General features: G+C 50.0%; 1 protein-coding gene across 5 annotated transcripts; it reads left to right on the top strand.

Annotated features, from left to right (window-relative positions):
* On the top strand, positions 555-20,775 carry C7H6orf222 (chromosome 7 C6orf222 homolog). Of its 5 annotated transcripts, none has more exons than XM_013977845.2 (12): positions 555-765; positions 6,290-6,903; positions 7,912-8,031; positions 9,628-9,692; positions 10,234-10,474; positions 11,066-11,197; positions 12,329-12,390; positions 12,721-12,955; positions 13,796-13,927; positions 15,064-15,128; positions 16,799-17,056; positions 17,800-20,774. In XM_013977845.2, the coding sequence occupies exons 2-12, from the start codon at positions 6,294-6,296 to the stop codon at positions 17,833-17,835; spliced, it is 1,956 nt and encodes a 651-aa protein (XP_013833299.2). In that variant the 5' UTR covers positions 555-765; positions 6,290-6,293; the 3' UTR covers positions 17,836-20,774. The 5 variants fall into 5 exon arrangements, with proteins under 5 accessions (XP_013833299.2, XP_020954299.1, XP_020954298.1 ...); XM_021098639.1 differs by lacking the exon at positions 555-765 and adding an exon at positions 4,372-5,291 and having other exon boundaries at positions 7,954-8,031; positions 17,800-20,775; XM_013977844.2 differs by lacking the exon at positions 555-765 and adding an exon at positions 4,372-5,291.

Genomic DNA, 22,644 nt, shown 5'->3' with positions numbered 1-22,644 from the left:
ACTTCTTAGACTGTGCTGTCAAGATCATGGTGAGGAGTTCCTGTTGTGGCGCAGAGGAAATGAATCTGACTAGGAACCATGAGGTTGTGGGTTCGATTCCTGGCCTTGTTCAGCAGGTTAAGGATCCAGTGTTGCCATCAGCTGTGGTATAGGTCAAAGGTGCCACTGCTGTGGCTGTGGTATAGGCTGGCAGCTGTAGCTCCCATTCAACCCCTAGCCTGGAACCTCCATATGCCACTGGTGAGGCCCTAAAAGGCCAACCCCTCCCCGCCCCCCACGTTTTCCATAAGAGCTTCTTGTTTTCTATCCCATAGATTGGACTTCCTCCACCCAGGACTAAGGTCATTTTATGAGCCTGGGTTTCTTGCTGGGCTTTGTGTGTAATAAGGAAGTTGTCAAGCGAAACTGTTTTTTCCAGGGTGGCTGAGGTAAGCCTCCTCTTGCTGGAGGTGCGGGAAGCTTGCTGGGATAGGGCATCGGGGCTGTAGGGCAGTCCCTGGATTGGCTGGGCATGAGCTCACTCCTGGGAGATAGGGTTTATATGCCTCTGACCAAAGTGTCTTCTGAGACAGTCTGGAAACTGTCAGCATCTTCTCCCTGGGAGCTGGGCCCACTACCCTTCACTGGATACAACTTCCAGCAGAGAGAGAGAGAGAGAGAGTGGTGCCTGGACGTTTTGGGGACAACCTGACGCAGAGCCCCCCTTCCCCCATCAGGAGGTCCCAGCCCAAGGCGCCCTGGTACAGGAAACTTTCGTGGTCTGAGGTTGGTTGAATGGTACACTTTTCTTATAAGCCTGCAGGTGTGGGTTGGTATCTTGGGAGCCTGAAAGGAGAATAGACCCTGAGTGCAGTCCGAGTGTTGCTTCTAGCTTGCTGGGCTTCTTGTCATCTCTAGAAAGAAAGTTTGATGATGTGCTCTCAACCAGGCGTCATGCAAACAGCTCTGAAATGACTTTGACTTGCAAGCTCTGAACTCAAGTCCCTGCCCTGCTGCATATTAGCTCAACGATTCTGAGCAAGGGACCTCACTTCCCTGAGCCTCAGTTTCCTCATCTGTAGAATGGGGCCGTGTTACATACCTCTCCTGCTCATTTCCCTATTGGATGTTGTGGAGGTCAAGTTAGAGACTTTATGTGAAGGTACATAGCAAAGGGAAACGTCCTGTAAGTGGAGATGTTGTTATTATTCCCTATGGCTGGGTTAAGGTTCCATCATTTTAGGGTGCTTGGTGGCTGGTTCAAGAACAGGGAGATCTTATGGAAAGAGTTCTGGTGGCCTGCGGCTCTGACAGGGATTGAGGGGGGTTATAACGCTGCATGGTCTGTAGACTTGGGTGGAGGACAGGACAGGGTGAGAATAGGGTGGGGGCGCCTGCGGAACATAAGCTCTAGTGTTGGAGGGAGGGGAGCTATCGTCTGTTTTCGGAATCCTCTAGCTTTGTGAGCAATGAGCCCCCCTGCAAGTCAGCCCCAGGGCTCTATCAGTGTGCCTAAAGTTTGCTTTGGGGGGCTTTTGAAAGATCCTCAAAAGATGCAAATCCCCAACCTTTTGGAAAATGGGTACCAGGTGATGTGTTTGAGGGGGATGATAAGGATCCAGCAGATGATCCAAGTCTAGCTCTTTACATTGAACTTGGGCAGTGTAAGTTCAGCTCAGGTGGAGTTGACACCCCAGGGGCCCCATGTGATATGAGGCTTCATGCAAAATCCCACTGGACTCTGCCATGGTGGGGCTGTGGCTGGAACTCTCCCTCCCAGCCTGGCCTCACATTTTGAAGTGGACAGGGACCAGCCAGGGAGTACCCCGGAATGGGTGCCCAGGCAAGGGATGGGTTCAGAAGCAACATGATTTGAGGAACCACCTAGAGACCTGGGCCATAGGGGGTGGGCTGGAACAGAGAGGACTTGGGGGCTGAGGTGACCTCTCCTCAGGGCGTGAGGGACTGCCAACGGCCAAGTCAGCTTGGTCTGAGGAGGACGGTCCTTAATTCCCGCTGGTCACAGTGGAATGATCTGAATGAAGGGTGGTGAGCCCCCACTGCAGGAAGGGTTCCAACAGGGGTTGTGAATCTGCCTGCGGGGAGTGTGGCACAAGGGGGTCCTACCCCGCAGGAGGCGGGCTGTATACTCCTCATCCCTTTCAACCCTAGGAACCTGCTAGGGGCCCCACAAAGGAGAAGGAATACCTGAGTTGTTCCCACATAACACCACGGAGGTGGGCGCAGGAGCAGCACGGGTCTAGTGTTGAATGAAGACGTGCCCACCTTGTCTCCCACGCGAGTCCTGCCAGTGGAGCTTGGGGTGTCCCCCAGGAACATGTGGGATGGGAGCCAAGGAGCTCAGCTGGAGGGCTTTGAACTTGAACGGGCACACAGCCTTGGGGCTCCATGGGGTCACCTGTGCCTATGAGAAGTATAGGTGAGCTCAGGGTGCAGCCCTTGACCACGGACTGGCTTTCAGCCAAGAGGCCTGTGAGTCCCACCCTGTGTTTACAGTCTTTGCCTCTGAGACACGGATGTCAATACTTGGGCACATGTGAATGTGTGACTCCAAGTGTACAGGTCACAGCAGGCATGTGCGTGGACATGGTTATCCTTTCTCTGGTACTTGGAGGAAGATGTGGAGGACAGACGGCAAACAGATACTCAGATAATCACCCCCTGTACCCTTGGGGCAGGACATTCCAGAGTTTATGAGTCCTTGTAGGTTTGTGGTATTTGTGCCTGTGGGTCACATGAGTGTCTTGGTCTGTTTGGGCTGCAATCACAAACTACTGTAGACTGAGTGGCTTAGAAAGAGTTCTGGAGGCTAGAAGTCCAGACTCAGATTCCACGTCTGGTGAGGGCTTCCTGAAGTGATCAGGTCTCTCTTGTCCTCACGTGGTGGAAGGGACAAAGGAGCACTGTGGGGCCTCTTTTATTTGTTTTTTGGCCATGCCCATGACATGTGGAAGTTCCTGGGCTAGCAGTCAAATCCGTGCCACAGCAGTGACCTGAGCCGCTGCAGTGCCAATGCTGGATCCTTAACGCTGCTGTACCACAAGGGCTCTTTGCCAAGGGCACTAACCCCTTTCAGGAGAGCGCTGCTCTCATGACTTCATCACCCCAGAGGCCCCATCCCAACAACCTCACACTGGGGATTAGGTTTCAACATATGAATTTGAGAGGGACTCAGACATTCAGGCTATAGCAACCAGTGTCTGTGGGTGTGACTCTGAGTCCACACACACTCTGCCTTAGAGGGGCCAGCTATCTGTTGAATTTCTATTGTGTGAGGTTCAAGGGTGGAACAGGGGAGTGGCTGAATTCCTCTCGGAAATGGCGCTGGAGCAGTTACAGGGTAAGGGGACAGGTGTATGGATGAGATCAGTGTATCACTTAGAAAATAAACCCCAAAGGGCAGCATGCTCGGGAAAAGTTGGCAAACTTCCCACTCCAGAGCAACTCAAGGTCAGCTCTGTGCACTTTCTCTGGTGTTTTGTTGTTTTTAAACACGTCACCGGCACACATCATGTCTTACCAGAAGTCCTGTGATCTGCAGATCACTGGGGTATTTTCTGAGCATACATGGACTTTGCTCTGAAATCCAGTTTCTGCCGAGGCCATCACCAGGTTTACGAGAGCAGCCTGGCCTCCACGCAATGAGCCTGCTACTGTGTCAGGGTCACTGCCCGTCAGCGCATCCCAGACTGGGTGGGAATCCCCGACAGCCAGGCAGGACTTGGGTGAAGTCTCTTGCGCAAGGGCTTTTGCGCAAAGCAAGGGCATAAAACAAGAGAAAAGCAGAAAAAGAAAGTCTTGTTTTGACAAATTCTGGTTAGGCAGCAATTATAATCAGGAAGTCTGGAAAGATTTAATTTCAGCACACAAATTCCATGCGTGCATGTATATGTATGGTATGTGGGGGGAGGTGATATTAAAACACAATCTTCTCAGGACTTAGAGGCTTTATTTTTTAATTTTTAATTTTTTTTTTTTTTTTTTTTTTTTAGTGCTGCACCCACCACATATGGACGTTCCCAGGCTAGGGATCTAATCAGAGCTACAGCTGCCAACCTATGCCACAGCCATGGCAACGCTAGATCTGAGCCATGTCTGCGACCTCCACCACAGCTCACAGCAATGCCAGATCCTTAACCCCACCGAATGAGGCCAGGGATCGAACCTGCAACCTCATGGTTCCTAGTCAGATTCGTTCCTGCTATGCCATGATGGGAACACCTAAAATTTTTATTTATTTATTTTGTGTTTTTAGGGCCATGCCTGCAGCATATGGAAGTTCCCAGGTGAGGGGTCAAATCAGAGCTATATAGCTGCCGGCCTATGCCACAGCCACAGCAACACCAGATCTGAGCCGTGTCTGCAACCTACACCACAGCTCATGGCAACACCAGATCCTTAACCCACTGAACAAGGCCAGGGATCAAACCCTCATCCTCCTGGTTACTTGGGTCACTGGGTTACTTGGTGTGGGTTTGATTCCTGGCCAGGAAACTTCCACATGCTGAGAGTGTGGCCAAATAAAAAAATAAATAAAACAAAACAACAACAACAACAAAAAACACAAGTGAAGTACACTGCCAACACCCCAGCTTTCTTAAAATGCTGCCCAGGAGCAGGTGGTTCCTTTGTCTTTTCCATGGGCAGCTGCTTCATTCTGGATGGAGAACGGAAGGGCCTCTGCTGCTCTAAGATGGGACTGGTCCAAATATGTTTATTGCATGTTCACCACATCCAGAGATACCATAGGTATCATACAGTTGACTAAATGTTTGTGTTATACATTTCTTTCTTCATTTACGAAGTACTCACTGAGTGCCCGTGATGTGCTAGGCCTTCTACACACTCAGGATATAAGACACAGCAAAACAGACAAAGGAGAAGAGAGGCTCAGATGATAAACCACTAAACACATAAAGAAACAATATTGAGTAACACTGGCGGTGACATAACAGAGAGAGAGAGGGTGTGTGTGCTCGTGGGGGAGGGCCTCTACGGGAAGGCGACATTTGAATAGATCCCTGAAGGGAGTGGGGAACAACCATAAGGGGGTCTAGAGGAAGAATGTTCTAGAAAGAGGGAACAGCCAGAGGCCCTGAGGCAGCGCATGAAGAGAGTGGAGTGGGGTGAGCAAGGACAGAAGAGATGATGGGGCCAGGTCGGTGGGGCCTTGCCGGCCACAGGAAGGACCTAGACCTTAAGCCACTGGAGCCAGGAGAGTGACAGGATCTAACTTACGCTGTAAAAGTGTCCGTGGCTGCTGAGGAGAGTTCCTGTAAGGACGGCAGGAGGTGAGCAGGGAGACCAGCTGGAAGGTGGATATGCAACCTAGACCTGGGCAGTGGTGAGGAGGTGGGGAGACACGGTTCAGGCCCAGATGTGCTTTGAAACTGGAGGCCATGTTGCTTTGCTGATGGATCAGATGTGGGGAGTGAGAGAGAGAAAGGCGTCGGGATGGCTTCCCTTGTTTGGCCCTAGCGATTAGAACAGAGTTGTCAATAATTGAGTTGTCTTGAGAAATATCCTTCATAGCCTGTGAGACAGGGAGACAGGTCTCAGGCACGTTTCAGATGAAGACACTGCAGAGAAGCTGCAGGACCTGCCTGCAGTCCTGGGGGGGACAGGACGTGGCCTCTGGCTCCAGCCATGTTCGTTTCCTGTTGCTGCTGTAACAAAAGACCACAAACTGGGTGGGTTTGGAACAAGGCGAATTAATTATCTTACAGATCTGGAGGTCAGAAGTCCGGAATCAGTGGCAAAGGACTAGAATCAAGCTTCTGGCAGGACTGTGTTCCTCCTAGAGGCTCTGGGGGCCTCGCTCTGTGATCTGGGGCATGACTTCCGGGTTCGGCTTCCTCTTCTGGGACTTGGGGACAGAGTCACTGAGAATTTATACAAGACAACAGCTTTTTTTTTTTTTGCTTTTTAGATCTGCATGTGCAGTATATGGAAGTTCCCAGGCCAGGGGTCAAATAGGAGCTACAGCTGCTAGCCTAAGCCACAGCCACAGCAATGCCAGATCCGAGCCACGTCTGCAACATACACCGCAGCTCACAGCAACACCAGATCCTTAACCCACTGAGCAAAGCCAGGGATTGAACCCAAGTCCTCATGGACCCTAGTTGGGTTCTCAACCTGCTGAGTCACAACAGGAACTCTGAGACAACAGCTCTGAGAGTTGATATTACTCACATGAATGGGGAGGGTGGGTGGGCGCAAGGGCAGTATTGCTGGCTCACGTCAGCAGTCGACGGGGCCTCTACTAAGGGAGCTGCTTGTTTGGTTGCAGTGCAATGGAGCCTCCTCAGGGCCCAAGGAAGCCTCTGTCTGGGAGGAGAGCCAGGTCTTTGGACAGGTCGCAGGACCCCAGGAGGGATTCAGAGCCAGGGGACTGCCAGTGCCTTTCCATGCCCGCCACCCGCTCTAGGAGGATGCTTCGCCGAACGGCCAGCGATGGGACCAGATGCGCTAAGAGTCTGGCTCAGTCTTCGGAGGCTCAGGGCCCCACGGCCACAGCCCTCAGCCCTGAGGAGACCCGGGAATTTCTCCCCAGTGAGCCAAGACCTCCACAGGACACCAAGAAGGACAAGGCCCAGTGGCGGACCCAGCAGGGGTGGCTGAGAACCATGATGAACTTCTTCTTTGGGACAGGCCATGAGGAGTCCAAGGAAAAGGCCAGCAAGAGGGCCAAGGGGAAGGAGGGCCCCCCTGAGCCTGCAGAAACCCCCGAGACATTGGGGGAGCCAGCTCCCAGGAAGAAAGCCCACCACAAGAAGGCCAGCCGCAAGAAGCACAGTCATAAGAAACACAGTGCTGAAGAAGTCAAGGGGGCCGAAGGCCAAGAGGCCAAGGCGGCCGCTGCCTCCTGTTGTGGGGAGGCTGACCTGGGCCCAGGAGCTGGGGGTGAGCAGACCTTGCCCATTTCCATGGTAACCCCAGGGCCCCACCCCCAAGGGCTAGGGTGCTTTGAGCAGCACCTCACACCTCTCAACAGAGGGGATATGCAAAGTAGGGCCACTATCAGGGACAATACCACTTCTTTGAGGCAGAACAGGACTGAGGTGAGCACCTGAGATCAAACCCTGGTTCCACTGCTCACTGGCTGTGTGATCTGGGGCTGGTGACTTCTGTCTCTGAGCCTCCATTTTTCTCACTGATGCAATGGAGATTATGACAGTTGCTGTCCCTTGTGGTGGCCGTGTCCCAGAGCTGGCACAAGGGAAGCGCTCCGTAAATGGTATCTGTTATTGTTATGTACTCTGGTTTGAGGAGCAGGGACCAGGGAGAAATAGGAAGGTGGGGGGTGGGAGTGGGGGTGGGGCAGGCAAGGAGGGAAGCCCTGTCCCCCAACACTAGTCAAGTACTGGGGGTGGGTGACAGGGAAGCAGAAAGAGCCAGCTGCTGGGGTGCTGGTTCTAGACTTGGCTCCGGTGGGGCTAAACTTGCTGTGTGACCTTGAGCAAGTTGCTGTCCCTCTCTGAAACACTTGATTCTCATTCATAAAATGAGGGAGTTGTTCCCCAAGGTGCCTTCCTTTTCTGACGCTTAGGGTCCTGGAATTGCATGTCCCAGAGGCAGCTGGAGAAAGGTGAAGCTTTCCCTGTAGGACTCAAAACTCACCTTGTTTTTATCGGGAAGAAGAGACTCAAGGAAGATCTAGGATGTTTTAGGGGGTGGAGGGGAAGGATGTCTGGGCTGAGGCAGCAGCTTTTCAGATGAAAACCCTGGTGGGTTTCTGATTTTTTTTGGTTAAGCCTAGAGCTGGCTCCAGCAGAACGTGTCCTGCTGTGAATTCTGAGCCATTTTATTGTGCTGATGAGAAAAGTCAGAAGAATGTCACGGACAGTCCACCCCCCCACCCCGCCCTGCCACATACCCACCCCCCAAAACTTGCTTTCATCTTTTTTCCAGAAGGGGACATTTCTGATCTCCATTGCTTCTTGCTCTTCGAAGGCAGGAGTGCTGGAGTCCAGGGGATTTCTTCCCAAGCCACAGGTCACCAGCGGGAAGAGGAGCTCCGGAAGCCTGACAGTGAGTCAGAATCTGCTCTGGGCCCTCTGCTGGGGCAGCCGATAGCAGACCGGATGGACTGCTCTGGTGACTGCTCAGACCTTGGCTGGTGGCTCTTGAAAAACATGTGCCTATCATGCCCCTTCTGGTGCTTCTGGTCATACTTGCTTATGTTAGAGCCTCACGGAAGGGATTCCCAGGAATTAGGCGACAAATCCTCCTGTTTTATGTGTTCATGAGTATGCGACATTTTTTTCCCCAGTCATTTAAATTTATAGAATAAAAAAATAAAATAAAATGTGTAGAATATAGACATGTAGATATATATGTGTATATGTATATATGCATATGTGTATACATATGTAGGTGTATATGTGTACGTACATGTGTATATGTATATATACATGTATGTGTGTGTATACGTATATACACACATATGTACATACATATGAGAAAAGAGTGTTTTGTGCATACTCATATACTCACAATTGTTTACACTCAGCCATATTTGCTTTGTGTGTGTATGATTTTGTTGCAGGACCATTTTAATTAAAATGATGTTTCATCCTTAAATACTTAGGCACACATCTACAAGAAATAAGGACAGTCTCATACACAACCACAACTTTGTCATTGCCCCTAATAAAAGCAAAAGTACTGTATTAGTCTAATTCCCTGCAAAGAATGGAAATATTGTAAAAGATATGAAATGAAGGAGCTATGCATCTGTCAAAGAATAGCCGAAAGGCATGCAGTTGGTTACTTTGCAGGATGTTTCATTTTATACGCTAATCATTTTCTCCTGTGAGAGGGAGTTGGCTGGTAGACAGGAGTCAAGGAGCAAAAGCCTGACAGGATTTATAAATGAGGGAGAAGTGAGGCGTGAAAAAACCTGCAGAGAGTCTGGGAAGAGGGAATTTTGTTTGTACCTTCTTTTGTGCAAACTGATCAGCTGGCAACTTGCAGAGCCCCCTTTGGGTACCCTGTCTTTGGTAGGTTGGCTGAAATATCAAAGAACCCTCTTTCTGTTGTTTGTGGTTAAGGGCTTGGCAGTGTGGTTTAGGCACCAACGTAGCAGGCTGTCTGTGTCCTGCCTGCTGGAATTTTGTAGGTTGGAAGGTCAGCCTTAGGCTGGCAAAGTGTCTCCAAGCACCGTCCCTCATTTGATGACCCAACGGCCTTCTGAGGGAACCAGGACAGGGTTGTGATCCACATTTCACAGGGGAAGAGAGGAAGGCCCAGAGAGGATAGAGACATACCCAAGGTCACACAGCTTGTCAAACCCAAAGTAGATATTCATAGATCTGTAAAGTTGAAAGGAAATAGCAGCATACCAGTTGAATACTTGAAGGACTGACGTGAAACTTCCTGCATGAAGTTTCATGCTTTGGCCTAGTGCCATTCCGCCATTGATCTTCCAACCCTCTTTCAGAAAAACCAGCCCCTGTGATGTGAAACTACCCCCACCACGACCCCCTTTCTGTGGCTAAAGGACCTGTTTTAAGAGGATCCTCATATAATACAAAAGGCCCAAGCTGGTCTCAGAAGTCCAAGACAGTCATTAGAAAGTGTTCTCTTTGTATCTAGAAAGATTAACTGGGTACATTTTTCTTCCAGAGGATACCATCATCCAGAAGATAGTGGAATTGCTCCAGAAAGTGGGAGACCAGTGGGAGGAAGAGGTAAGAAGCAAGGGTGGGAGGGATGGACTGGGGGTGTGGGATTGGCATGTGCACACACTGAGGTATACGGAACGACTGCCCAACGGGGACCTGCTATGTAGCACAGGGAACTCTACCCAGTATTCTGTGATAATCTATGTGGAAAAAGAATCTGAGAGAGAATGAGCATGTGTGTATGTATATGAGTGGGTCACTTTGTTGTACAGCAGAAATTATCACAGCCTTGTAAATTAACTACACTTCAATAAAATTAAAAAAATTAAAAAAAAATTAAAAAAAAGGAAAGAAGCAAACTCTGCATAGGTGCCCAGGGCCCTGCTGCCTTCCCTCCCCCTCCCCCTCCCCCTCCCCCTCCCTTCCTCATCTTTGCTCAAGCCCCACCCATCCTTCCAGGCCTCTGTTGCCCTTTCGCTCCAAGCTTTGTCACCTCCCTTACCTGGGGCCACCCTGAAGCCCTTGGTTGCTCCTAGGCTGCTTCTCAGGGAGCTTTCCCCTCTCCTCAAGATCAGAGGCCTGACCCAGTCTCTCCTCTCCCCCACAGCAGCGTCAGGCCTCCCAGCCAGAGGTGGCTCCACATCCCCCAGCACCAGTCGCCGGGAGGAAATCCCAAGAGAGAAAGTCCAGTGTTACGAGAGCCTTTTCTCATAAGAAACACAGCCGGGAGGAGCCCAAGAGAACAGTGGCTGCAGAGGTTTCCAGCCCGGAGTCCCGGCCACCCAAGAGGCCCAGCTTTCTGCCCCTGTGTGTTGGTAGCCATCGGGCCTCCAACTCCAGCAGCCTCGGTGAGCATGCTCACCGTTACCATAGCAACTCTGCAGCTGCCTCCAGGCACTAGAACCTTCCCTAAGGCCTGAGTTGGCCATTTTAAGAGCTGTCTTCCCAGTTGTGACTTTTGCTCTGCCCTGAGCAAGCATGGGGAGGGCAAAAGGGAGACTACAAGGTCACTTCCACATACAAAGCCTCACAGACTGGGCAACCCAGCTAAGCCCCCAGGGGAAACTGTGTTCCCCTCAATGACCTCCATTTCTCTGCAGCCTCAGCTTCCACACCCTGGCAGAGGGCAGCGTGTGCGGAAAGGAACTGGAGCTTGAGAGGCAGGAGACTGGGGTTCTGGGCTGTGCTTTCTATGTCATCCCTCATTTCTGTGCCTCAGTTGCCACTCCTGTAAAATAAGACACTTCCCCGCCGTGTATCTACATGCACTCAGTCCTCATTTTAGGAAGCATATTTCATGATTCCCGTTTCACAGATGAGCAAACTGTGGGTGCACTAGCTCTAGTCACGGGGAACACCTGGGGTCTCTGCTGACTTCTGTGCACGGGTTGACACCCTCAGACTGATGAGGCAGCTCTCCATTTCCTCTTGCTTCTCAGGCATGGAAGCGCCTGAAGTCCCAGTGGCTCCGTCAACAGCCGATGGCGACCCCAGTCCCCTGGAGCTTTCCACCCCTGCAGGAAGTCGGGGACCCGAAGAGGACCTGCAGCTGGACAGAGCCTCAGAATTCAGTCAGTACCCCCCTCCCTTCCTCAGAGACCTTGGAAGGAAGGTCTTGCAGAAGAGAAGCTGAACCAGAGACAGGCCAAGTCCTGTCCTGACCTCCCTCTGAGGTCTGGGGAGGCAGGGCTGGGGAGGCAGCGTGGGGTCCAGAGCACAGGCCCTGAGCCAGGCTGCTGTTCTCACCCTGTCAGAGCTTCGGATGTAAAATCACAAGAGGATGAGGCCAACAAAAGCTGGTGCAGGGAAAGCTCAGGCCCCTGGCCAGGACTCCGTAGATAGTATGATCTTTGGGGCCTGAATTCGAGTTTGGACTCTGACCTCTCCAGTTATGTGAACTTGCCCAAGTTACTTCATCCCTGGCCTCAGTTTCCTCCTCTGTAAAATGGGAATAATAATAATAATAATACCTACTCCCCAGGGCTGTTGGAGGCTCTAAATGAATTAATGACCATAAAGCAGGGAGAGCAGTGACCTGAAAGCAGCTAATAAATGTTAGCTGCCGTTTATTGTGACTGTTATTACTGTTGTCACATAGCGTAGCACAGCTTGAGAAAGAGCCTCCAGAGGAGTAAAGGGGACAGGAGGCGGGATAGGGGTCTTGGGGGAGAAGCAGAACTGATGGTGGCTGCTGTCACTATGATTATTTTATCATTGGCAGAGCCAAGCCTCCCATCATATAGTCCCTGTGGATTCTGGCTGTCTGAAGATCTGCTTCCACTACCTCCCCTATTCTGCCTTGTTCGCTTTTCACAGAAAATATGCTTCAAAGGGGAATTGAGAAGGGCCTCTGTTTCACCCAGAGGAGGAGAAAGGAGAAGCGTGGGGGGGACCTGTGGGGACCAGGCCCTGTCACCTTCTGAGGCAGGGGCCTCAGGCTGTTTCCTCACACCCTACATGGCACATCTAGGCCCTCAGTGAATAAGTGAGTGTATTCCCGTGAAAACAGCTGTGCCTTCAGGCCACCTTTGAGGAATCTGCGGTCCCCTGGGTTGGGCCTGGGACAACCTCCAATGTAAGCTCATTAGCACCTCACCCTGGAAACCTGTGCCAATTGCCCAGGAGGCCACTGGGCCTTAGGAAAGACTGACCATAGAAAAGCTTTCCTCAGCACTCAAGCAACCAATTTGTTCTTTTTTTAGAGGAATTTATCCAGAAGATCATTGCCCTACTCCAAGATGCAGAGGAGCAGGTGGCAGACAAGGTGAGGAAGACATTCCCTGTGGTTCCCCCGACCTCACTGTGGACACCCCACCTCCACCTGGCACAACTGCTTCCCTGCCCCTCCCCCAATGCTACATCTTGCCAGAGCCCAGCTCTAGTCTCCTTCTCAGAGTTTCCCCTGACCACTGCAGGCGATATTTGTTTCCCCAGCTCTGAGCATCCATCACCCTTCTCCCTGGGCTACTTCCTCTGATCCACAGTGGGGTCTCTGTTTCAGGAGATGCTGGAGTTTCAGGAGGTGCTTTCAGCTTACTTGCAACCTCCTCAAAGTCAGGGGCCCTGACTTAGTTTCTCTTATTTCCCCCTGTAGCAAGTCCAGGAGCCAGAAGTGGCTGTAGAAAACCTGGCCCCAGTCTGCAGGAAGAAATGCCAAGAGAAAAAGTCCAGCTTCAGAAAAGCCTTTTCTCATAAGAAACACAGCTTCAAGGAGACCAAGAGAACAGGGGCTGCAGGTGCTGCCAGCCCGGAGTCCCGGCCGCCCAAGAGGCCCAGCTTTCTGCCCCTGTGTGTTGGCGGCCATCGGGCCTCCACCTGCAGCAACCCTGGTGAGCCGGCCGGGGTTGCCGTGGTAACAGAGGCTGCCTCTGGTCCCTAGGCTTTCCTCAGGGCAGGGGTGGCCAGCTGCGTGATGTTCTGTTCAGCCTTGACTTTTGCTCTCTGCTCTGAACAGAGTGGGGAGGTGTGGAGGGCTATGGAGAGAGAAACGGGCTGGTTGCCACCAGGACCCACCCCCACAACACTGACCTTCCATCCCCACACATAAACACCTAAAAACAAATGTATAAGAGCAGTGCACCCGCTCATCAGGTACATGCATCAGAATCACCTGAAAAGCTGACAGAAAACCAGAGACCCTGGTGTGAAGAGGTAGGATATAGGAACTGGTCCCCTATTTTGTTACTGCATCCAAGTTGAGGGCCACTGATATCCAGCAATTACCCTGACATGTACAGAGTGCCCACTACATGGCACTGTCACACACAGTATCTCATTTAAACCACTCACAACCTTGTGAGGTCAGTCCTATTACTCCCATTTGACAGTTGGAGAAAGTGAGGTTTAGACAGGCTAAGTGACTCGGCAAAGGCCCCCAGAGTTAAAAGGAAAGTGGGCCAGCTTGGTGGGACCTGATGGCAGACCTGCTTGCTTTCCTCCCAGGCTGTGAGGAGGCTGAGGGAGTGGGTGGAAGAAATAATGAGATTTCTGGAGGGGCTAAGAGGACCATGAATTCCACTGAGGCAGGTCCAGTGGGGTTCAGGCTTCCCCGGGGAGCCTGAGAAACCAGGCCCCTCTGGAGCCAGTGCATTTGGACAGCGTCTTGTTAGAACTTGGCTTCAACTATGGACTCAAGACAGGTGCTCATACCAACTCCTTTTGGCCCTTAGATCTGGAGGATCTTGAGTTCCAGGAGTTCTCACCTGCAGAAGGGAGCCCAGGTGGATGCTCAGAAGCACCTTTCCAGGCCAGAAGCCACAAACCAGAAGTGGGGCTTCAGCCAGAAGGAGCCAATGAATCAAGTTAGTGTCACCCTGCTCTCTTCTGTGATGGCTGCCCGGGGGCTTCCCTTTTGCATGGATTTCTCAGGCTGAATCTAGTAAGGAACTGGGGAGGTGGGTGACAAATACTCCAGGAGACTTAAAAGGCAGGGAGGAGACAGAGTTGGCTTTTGAACGGGGTTGATGGGCGGAGTTGCAGGTGGACTGCCTTCTCCAGGTAGAAGAGGGCTACAGTTTCACCCCCAGCTGCATGCCATTGCTTTGCCTGGATGTTTCATATAAAATGCCTAGTTTGCTCTGGGTCTCATAACCAGTGGTGTTCTGGCAAATAAACTCTGGGGGGAGTGTGAGGGGAGCCTTATTTGTAGTATTTGCAGATTTCTATGGTATAAAATTCCCACCATGGCCATTTTCAAGCTGCCAACAGATTCTAAGAGTGGGTCCACAAATTTCCTGAATTTTTACAATTAACTCGGTGCAAGCAGCCACCTGCATGCCGCTGTTTATAGCCCAGACTGTGGTGCAGCATTCTTGTTGCAGCAGTAACTGTGGCCTTTCCCCTCCCTGCATTTGGATTTGCTGCTCCCAGTCCCAACCCTATTCTTTTTTTTTTTTTTTTTGTCTCTTTTTTTGTTGTTGTTGTTGTTGCTATTTCTTGGGCCGCTCCCGCGGCATATGGAGGTTCCCAGGCTATGGGTTGAATCGGAGCTGTAGCCCCTGGCCTACGCCAGAGCCACAGCAACGCGGGATCCGAGCCGCGTCTGCAACCTCCACCACAGCTCACGGCAACGCCGGATCGTTAACCCACTGAGCAAGGGCAGGGACCGAACCCGCAACCTCATGGTTCCTAGTCGGATTCGTTAACCACTGCGCCACCACAGGAACTCCCCAACCCTATTCTTGACTGAGATACTCTGTAGCCTGGATAAGGTCTCAGTTTCCCCATCTGTCAAACGGGGCCGAATGTGGTAACAGGTGAGTGTCTGCAGGCCAAAGTCCTATCTATTTCTAGAAAGAAAACCCAGAGCTCTCATGCTCCTGCCCTAGTTTAGGGGAAGCTCTGTGTTGCATTTTAGAAACAAAATACTGTCAGTGACCGAAGGATGTGTTGTTGCAGAACTGGTCAACTGTCCCTCAACGTTCTTTATTTTCCTTAGAGGAGCTGAACATCCAGAAGCTGGTGGCCCTTCTCCAAGAAGCTGATGGCCAGTTGGGGGAGCAGGTGAGGATTGCTCAGTACCCACCCCCCACCCTATCTCTGCATCTAGATGACTATGACATGTCCTTGAACCTCCGTGAGCCTCCTTTCTCTCTTTTGCAAATAGAGAAATTCCTACTTGCCAGATAGGTACATGTGTCATATATAGAAGATATAGAAAATGCCAGACACATAGCATTTGAAATAAATGTTAATTTGGAGTTCCCATTGTGGCTCAGTGGAAATGAAACTGACTAGCAACCATGACGATGCAGGTTCGATCCCTGGCCTCACCCAGTGGGTTAAGGATTCAGCATTGCCATGAGCGGTGGTGTAGGTCATAGACGCAGGTCAGATTTGATGTTGGTATGGCCGTAGGCAGGCGGCTATGGCTCTAATTTGATCCCTAGCTGGGGAACCTCCATATGCCATTAGTGCGGCCCTAAAAAAGACAAATATATATATATCTCTGTGGCTCCCCCTGCCATCCAAGACCTCCCTGAGTCCAAATCCTCCTTGAAGTTCAGCTCCTATCCCACCTCCCAGGAAGCCTCCTTCCCCGAGTCTGGACTGCCAGTCCCTCTGATCTCGTCCTCTGCCATCTGTCTAGGCACACATTTCAGCATTTAGAAAGTCTCCGATTCTTTAAGCTTTTAGATTTTCCTCCTCTGCTAGAGAACCTGTCACAGGAGATTCCCTGCCTTGGAAAACCTCCCGGTCTTGGAGAGACAATCACTGGTCCCATAGGAAGAGGTGTCAGGTGTGAGCACAGGTCATAGATGAGGAATCGGTGTACCTGGTGATGCTGGAGCCTCACCTGATCGCCACAGAGCACCTGGCCCAGATTCTGACTGCCAGCACCTGCATCCTTTCACCAGATTCTGACTGCTAGCACCTGCATCCTTTCACCTGAAGACTGCCCCCAGAACCATTTTCCCACCCAGATGGTGGGCCAGGACGAGCACTCTGCCCCGCCCCCCAGGAATAGCCCCCAACCAAGAGCTGATGGGAGAGGGGTATACATATCCCAGCTCCCTCACTCCTTGGGGGGTAACCCCGAGGAGTGTGTTTTTCCAGAGCTCCCAAGCACCTCGAGGGGATCAGGCTCAGCTGCCAGCCCCAGTGGGCTGCCTTCCCATCCTTGTCCCAGGTCTCCAGTCCCCCGTCCATGTTTGCCAGGATCATTTACCACATAAGTGAGCTATGCCTGTGTCCTAGTCTTTCTGCATCTGCCTCTGGGTGGTGGGGAGGAACCCAGCCTAAGACATTTAGGATCAAGGGACAAAGGCTTAGGGTGGGAACTGAAATTCATCCAGCATCCACTCTGCACAAAACCTTCAACCGTCTCATTTAATCCTTTCCCCTCAACAACAATGTTGTGGGCTATTATTATTACTCTTATTTTACACATGACCAAACAGAGGCTCAGAGAGGTCACACAGCTATGAAATGCCATTGAAGCATCCATTACTGGAATCTAAAGACCTGCACTTTTGTGTGTGTGTGCTTTGTTCTGCTGCTTGGGCTGAGCCTTGCAGAACAGATTCTGAGCAGCTGGGGATGGGGGGGTGGAATTTAACAAAGGATGCTCATCACAGGGACAATGAGGCTGCATGGAGTTGGGGGAGGGGGCGATGGTGAGAGGAGGCTATTTTCCAGTAACCCTGACGGCCCACCTTCATTTCTCCTTCCAGATCAGACGATACCCCAGCTTTAAGAGGTTTTTTTACAGGCTCTCAGACTCTTCCCTCAGAAAGCTGGTAGCCACCCTGCACTGCCAGGAGGCCCACTCCGCTGAGCCTGACAGGAACCTTGCCGAGGGATCCTACCCATTTGTCTTCGACTTGGCTAACAAACCTGCTGGCAACAATTACCAGGCTGTCCTCAGCCTCGTGGGCCTGCGCTACAGGCAATCCAGCTACGGCCAATTCCCGTACAGAGAGGCGCAGCCGGTGAGAAAGGACAACATGGCACAAGGGGGACAGGCTCACATTCACAACAGGGGCTACTCACTGTCCTCATCCCTCCCTTGCTTCGTTCAGGCCTTTGGGGGTGCAGTCAAATGCCTCCTCCTTGCTGAGGCCTTCTAAGACAATTCTACACCAGGGTGGCCTTTGTTTTCCAAAACCCTTCTTGGCTTTACCTGGAAACTAGCATCTTCTTTCTTTGGCTCTGGTCTCCAGTTGGATGTGCGTGTTCATACTTCTTGACCTCAGTATGGAATACTGAACTGGCTACCGTCTTAGCCTGTCCTCTTATTATTTCATGGGTTGTGCTGCTTGGCTTTCCAATTGAGACTGTCATAAAATTGAAAGAACAAAGCAAAGTAAGATTATCTATCAAATAAGGGATGATTGAGGTGGACGAGAAAGACTCTGGGCTGTTTGGTTCTAGAGGGCTAGGGGAAGAGACAAATGTTTACTGATGACAAAATTTGGCATCAATTAAAAGCGCTAATCGAGGTCAATGAAACGAGTTGGTTCTGGGAGACTTCCAGGAGGTAGCAGGCATTGATTTTGACCTGTGAGGATGGAGAGGCTGTAGATGGGGAGAAAGGACCAGGAGGACACTGCAAGCAGGAGGTCCTGCGTGAGCAAAAACCCAGAGGTGGGCACTAGCAAGAAGCCTGTTATCAGGGTGGGACCCGCACGCACTTGGGCTATGGCTAAAACCTGTGTTCTTTTTCTTCACCCAGAACATCACAAGTCCTCAGAGCCAGAGTCCAGACTGAAAGCTGTGCTTTGCACTCAAGTTCCCTTAAACTATCGGAACATCGGCAGCTTTAGCCAGGAAACCCTGAAGATGCTCCATGATGTCCCAGTTCAGTGCCTCACCAACGTAACGGTGTCCACCAGCATGGACTTATTGAGATAGCGAATGCACAAGGTGTCTTCCATGAAGCTGGAGGCAGAGGCCATGGCGGGGAAAGAGCACCGGACTGGGAGTTAGGAGACCAGGACTCCACCTGCCAATCTGCCCCAAACTTGCCGCTACACCCTGTACATGTCCCAGGTCCCCTCTCCTTTCCAGACCTTGGATTCTGGGCTGGACTAGTGACTGATCAGATCCTTTCTGGCTCTGTTATGCTGACATATCTCTTTAGAGGCAGTAAGTGCCCTCACTCTATGGCTAAATACATCCACCCTATGAGCTGGAGGCAGTCTTTCGGTACTGACCAAATGAATGAATGGATGGATGGATGAGTGAATGAATGAATGAATGATTGAATGAAAGAATGAATGAATGAATAAATGAGGGGGGCTCCCGAGATCCAGGCAATTCTGCCAGCCATTCCCTTGGAGACCTTGGTCTCCAACTGGAAATGTGCAACCAGTTGTTCCAGCTCTAAATTGGGAGTCAGGGAAGAAATGCGGGAGCTACCTCAACAGGCATTGGTCCAAAACACTGAACAGGAGTCAAGGCTTTGCATTCTTGGGCTAACCCTAGTGTCTACTGCTGACTTCTGTGCCCCCCCCCCTTTAATTATGTCTTTTCTTGATCCACCAGGGCTAAAAACATGCCCACATCATGTAAAAGGCCTGCCCATACTTTTACAGATGCTAGCTTTAAATGTCTTAGTTTTAAAAATAGGTTTTTTTGGTTAATCTCTCACCAGAACATTCACATGCACGTAACAGATGTGCATCTGTGTGTAACACATAATTTATTCAGTTGACCAACAGTGCTTAATACCATATGGATTTGTAAACCCTCCCAGGATCTCTGCAGCCTCCAGATATGGAAGACCTATAGACTGGGGACAACTGGTCTCTCAGAACTCTTCCAACCCTTTATCCTATAATTCTATGACCAGAGAAATGAAGCTGATGCCTTGCATCTCTCCCACCTCACAGGAGTTTGCCAGAAGCCAGTAAGAAGAACGTGAAGAGTTCTGAAACCACATAGTTCTGTGTCTACATATGTTGTTATTCTTATTATAGCTACAGTCTCAGTAGTTTTCAGGAAATGGGGAAGGGCTTTGAGCTGGATTGCCATGGATGGTTGCATGAGTGTGCACTGCTCAAGACCACCATACCCCAGGAAGTGCTCTTCACTTCCAAGATATTCTGGATTGAAAGATTTACAGTGATGATTTTCTAGCAGAGGGCAGTAAAGAGTCTTGAGAAAGGGGCTCCTTTTTTGTTTTATGCACAAGGGTGAGGTTTTGTCTTCTACATGACTGAAGAGTTCCAGCAGCTTGGCTCAGGTGGACAACTTGCCATGTATCCATTATCCGCATGTAGGCCTGACAGGGCTAAGAACATAGCCCTTGGACTCTGCCTGGCGCATGCGGCCATAGGGGAGAGGGTGTTAACACCTGGATGGCAAGTTCATTATTGTAACCCTTGGTGGACACTGTTTTGCTGTGTTGAACTTGTGGTGAGCACCATGGGATGGGGCTGGGGGGTGGGAGGGAAGCCAAGGGCAGAGAGTCCCTAGGCACTTAGATCGGACTGGCCTCATACATGAGGCAGAGTTTTAGATTTTGAACATAATTTAGTGTTATTTCTGCTTCTAAGAAGTAGGGGAGAGGGGAGCTATTTATGGATTTATTTTAAGCAGTGTTCAGAAACACTTCACGCCAAAATGTGAAGGGTCAGAATCATGAGGGTCAGGAACCTTCTGTACATAGCTTACTTGGAATGATGTTCTTCAATTGTATGAGTATTTGGTATGAGTTCCTGATGCTGGCATCTGAATATCATTTTTGTACTGTGTTATTTGAGCAAATAAACTCGCCTTGGATTATTCACTGTGGGGGCCTGATGGGACTGTCTGCCACATCTAAGCCAGTCTGTGGGGGTCTTTGTCCCTGCTGGGGGGCCTTGTCTGGATAGTAGGCAGTAAAAAAACTGTCCTGGGATGAGCATTAGGTGACTTGGGTTTTAGTCCAGCCACCTATAGGCTGATGACCTTGGAGATAAGACACTTCCCCTCTGGACTGGACATTCTACAGTTCCATGACTGTTTGGGTGACAGTGAATTATACGGTCAGGAAAATCTGGGCCAGTCCTGATGCTACACCATCTGTCTTATTAATCCCTAAACATTGGTGCCCAAACCCTGTCACTCAGAACCTGGATAAAAATGAACAGAATACAGTGCCTGGTTTTTGGTCCAGAAAATATGGGCTCCATTGAAAGGCATTTTTAGGCCTCCTTGCCCCTGTCTCAGAAAACACGTGAGTCCTTTCAGCAGCTGCCTGGGGAGAAGAACTTTTACCCATGGCTGGTCTTCTGTTGTGAGGGGCAGCTTCCTGCTGTGAGGAGGGCAGGAGAGGGCAGCATAACTGTCCTCATCTCACAGAGGAGGAAGCTGGGGCTGGGAGCAATCAAGGCCACACAGCCAGCTGCAGAGAGAACCAGCCCAGGACACTGTTCCGGGAAGCCCTGTTATAGTGCCTATCGTCTAATCCATGAGTTCATTTATTCAACCATCATTTGTTGAGCACTTACTATGTGCCAGGTCTGAGGCTAGCTCTATGGAAAACACAGATGTAGAAGACACATACCCTCGCCCTGGGTATGGGAACTTTGTGCCAAGAGGAATCCAGGGCAGTGGGATGCCATGTGAGGGTGGGGCTCCCTCAAGTCACAGCATGGAGGCTTCAAGATCTGTGAGGGGCAGAGGAGACCCTGCTGCTCTGAAAGGCTTTTGAAAGGGGGGCAAGTGACATTAGGATGTAACGAACCTAATTCCAGGCTGGGTGGATGAGTCAGACGTAACGGGGTTGGTAGAGACCTGGCTGAGCTCAGGTGGTTGGCTGGGTTAGGGGAGGGCTGTGCTATAGGTGCCAGAGATGCTCATTTGGAAGACCAGGGAGTATTCCAGCTTTGGCTTTGGCACCAGTGACACCTCCCAATTTCAAAGCACAGTGACTAGCACATCAAAAGCAATTCATTCATTGTAAGAATTAACATTGTTAAAATGGCCATGCTACCCAAGGCAACCTATAGATTTAATGTGATCCCTGTCAAATTACCCATGGCATTTTTTTTCACAGAACTAGAACAAATTATCCTAAAATTTATATGAAACACAATAGACCCGGAATTGCCAAAGCAATCTTGAGGAAAAAGAACAAAGCTGGAGCCATAACCCTCCCAGACCTCAGACAATACCACAAAGCTACAGTAATCAAAAGAGTGTGGTACTAGTACAAAAACAGACAAATGGACCAATGGAACAGAATAGAGAGCCCAGAAATAAGTCCGCACATCTACAGTCAATTATCTTTGACAAACGAAGCAAGAATATACAATGGAGGGGTTCCTGCTGTGGCTCAGCAGTAATGAACCCAACTAGTGTCCATAAGGATGCGGGTTTGATCCCTGGCCTTACTCAGTAGGTTAAGGATCTGGTGTCGCTGTGAGCTGTGGTGTATGTCACAGATGCAGCTCAGATCCCACATTGCTGTGGCTGTGGTATAGGCCAACAGCTGCAGGTCAGATTCTACCTGTAGCCTGGGAACTTCCATATACTGAGGGTTTTGCCCTAAAAATTAAAAAAAAAATGGAGAAAAGATAGTCTTTTTGGCAAGTGATGTTGGGAAAGCTGGAAAGCTGCATGTAAGTCAATGAAATTAGAACACTCCCTCACACCCTACACCAAAATAAACTCAAAATGGAGTTCTCAGCAGCTTAAGTGTTCGGGGCTTCACTGCTGTGGTGTAGGTTTGATGTCTGGCCTGGGAACTTATGCATGCTGTGGACATAGCCAAAACAAACAAACAAAGCAAAAACAGGGGAGTTCCCGTCGTGGTGCAGTGGTTAACGAATCCGACTAGGAACCATGAGGTTGCGGGTTCGGTCCCTGACCTTGCTCAGTGGGTTAACGATCTGGCGTTGCCGTGAGCTGTGGTGTAGGTTGCAGACGCGGCTCGGATCCTGCGTTGCTGTGGCTCTGGCGTAGGCCGGTGGCTACAGCTCCGATTGGACCCCTAGCCTGGGAACCTCCATATGCCATGGGAGCGGCCCAAGAAATAGCAAAAAGACAAAAAAAAAAAAAAAAAAAAAAAAAAAAAAAAAAAAAAAAAAAAGCAAAAACAAAAAAATTCAAAACTAAAATGGCCTAGAGACTTAAATATGACATGACACCATAAAGCTCCTTAAAGAGTCATTTCTATATTGAACCTATGTTCAATATTTTGTAATAACCTATAGTGGAAAATAATCTGAAAAAGAATATATATGTCTAAATGAATCATTTTGCTGTCCACCTGGAACTAGCACAACATTGCAAGTAAAGTATACTTCAATTAAAAACAAACAAACCATGAACCAAAAAAAAAAAAAAAATCCATTAGTTTTGGTTTAAAAAAAAAAAGGCATAAAAGGAGTAAGGAACTATTAGGGTTACTGAATTTAGTAAAGAAAAATATGGGTGGCCCAGCTGAGTTTGAATTTCAGATCTACAAAAAATAATTGCAGTGCTGGGGACATACTTACACTAAGTAATTATTTGCTGTTTATGTGAAATTCAAATTTCACAGTGTCCCCTATTTTTTCTGGCAACCCTAGAACTAATGCCAGAACAATTC

Source organism: Sus scrofa, chromosome 7, assembly GCF_000003025.6.
Source record: "Sus scrofa isolate TJ Tabasco breed Duroc chromosome 7, Sscrofa11.1, whole genome shotgun sequence".
Classification (NCBI taxonomy): domain Eukaryota; kingdom Metazoa; phylum Chordata; class Mammalia; order Artiodactyla; family Suidae; genus Sus; species Sus scrofa.
Note: the sequence above shows the minus strand (reverse complement) of the source record. Positions and strands in the feature narration are given on the sequence as shown.

Excerpts from the sequence above, each read along its gene's own strand:
- C7H6orf222 (XM_013977845.2), top strand. The coding sequence starts at position 6,294 with ATGGAGCCTCCTCAGGGCCCAAGGAAGCCTCTGTCTGGGAGGAGAGCC. Across the intron at positions 13,928-15,063 it reads AGAAGGAGCCAATGAATCAA|AGGAGCTGAACATCCAGAAG; the intron begins GTTAGTGTCACC and ends TATTTTCCTTAG. Across the intron at positions 17,057-17,799 it reads CGTACAGAGAGGCGCAGCCG|AACATCACAAGTCCTCAGAG; the intron begins GTGAGAAAGGAC and ends TTCTTCACCCAG.